Genomic DNA, 1,609 nt, shown 5'->3' on the forward strand with positions numbered 1-1,609 from the left:
GCGTCTGTTGTCTCCATGGCAACAGACTCATCTCCTCCATGAGGTGCCTCTCTCATCCGCCTTGTGTGGGACTTTATTTCACAGTTCGGGGATTTATTTGGAAACAGCTGTAACTTTGTCTCCATGGAAACTTGGGGAAACCCAATTTTCTGAAAACACCATGTCACCGTGAAAACGGCAGAAATACAAGTAAAAAAAAAACAAATGCTCAGACTCCGTCTCCGTGGAAGAAGCGAAGAGATGGACGACACCGATGTATCAAATCAAATATCAAAAGCGGAGGTTGTGCTGCTGAAAAGCACCTTGACGTGACGTGTGACTCTGCAGGTGAGGTGTAACAGCTACAGGCCAGAAGCAGCTCGAGAGCAGATCCAGAGCGGCGCTCACAGTCCTCCAAAATACAGGTACATCACGCACACACACACACACACACACACACACACACACACACACACACACACACACACACACACTGGTTAACCCTCGCCGTGCCCCCCCTGCAGGGTAATCGGCGCCATGAGTAACTACGAAGAGTTCCGGAAAGTCTTCAACTGTCCCGAGTCGTCGGCGATGAACCGGGGAGCCAAGTCCTGTCGGGTGTGGTGACCTTTGACCTTTGACCTCTGACCTTTGACCTCTGACCAAAGCTAAAGTTATATGCTGGAGGTTTGTTTATGTCCTGCTGATTTGCAGGGGTTTACACTGAGGGAGCAACGGAGCCACACACACACCCACACACACACACACACACACACACACACACACACACACGCACACGCACACGCACACGCACACGCACACACACAGTGATGGATAGATGCGTTCGGGTGAGAGCAGAAAGTTTACACGATGGAAGAAGTTTCTTTCCAGTTTACACTCGTCGCAGTAAACACATCTGTTCTGACGGACCAGTGTGGAGGTTTTGTGACCTCTATGCATACTGTACATTCAACTAGATAGATTAAAGGATTTATATATATATATATCAGTGTAAATAACTCCGGATGAACCGAAGGAAATCAGCCTTCCTCTCCCGTCACTGTCGACCCAACATCACGTCACGTTCAAGTCTTTTATTCCCTTTTTCTTGTTGTGTATTTTGGAAAGAACTGTGTTGCAGATGTAAACTGTGTATCAGGAATATATTTATAACGATGTGTCTGTGGACTCTTGAGGAACTCGCTCGTGTCAAACGTTTGAACAATTCTAAAGCGTTTGCCGTTACTGAAAGTACAGTGTGATGCATTTTTTCAAGGCGTCGGCCAGGAAGGTGGAACTTGAAATGTTGTTTCATGATTAAAAGACGAACCTGACTCCTAAACAGTGTTTATGCTTTGTTTGGCATATTTAGCAACTTTTAAAGAATTAAATCACTATATTGTCTGACAACAGCACTTAATGTGTTAAATGTATATGACCTTTTATAGAAAGCGATATCTTTTAGGAATTAGATCCAAAACATTTATACATTTTGGTTAAATTCAATTTCATGTTGGACGGATTTTGCTTGTTTTTGACAAATATCAAGGTTTGGAAGGTGGAAGGATGGACAGAAAACGTAACTTAACATTACGCCCTCCAAAGCTCTGAAGTGGTTAAGGACTCTCAC

General features: G+C 44.4%; 1 protein-coding gene across 1 annotated transcript in view; it reads left to right on the forward strand.

Annotated features, from left to right (window-relative positions):
• phex (phosphate regulating endopeptidase homolog, X-linked) overlaps positions 1–1,296 on the forward strand; it is a 22,587-nt gene extending 21,291 nt beyond the window's left edge. Inside the window, exons 21-22 of the mRNA XM_080515410.1 lie at positions 328–404; positions 504–1,296. Of these exons, the coding sequence (XP_080371536.1) occupies positions 328–404; positions 504–606 (180 nt within the window). The 3' untranslated portion in view covers positions 607–1,296. The remainder of the gene's footprint in view (positions 1–327; positions 405–503) is intronic.
• Positions 1,297–1,609: the final 313 nt, after the last annotated feature.

The sequence above is a fragment of the Blennius ocellaris genome (assembly GCF_963422515.1).
Source record: "Blennius ocellaris genome assembly, chromosome: 19".
In the NCBI taxonomy this organism is placed as follows: domain Eukaryota; kingdom Metazoa; phylum Chordata; class Actinopteri; order Blenniiformes; family Blenniidae; genus Blennius; species Blennius ocellaris.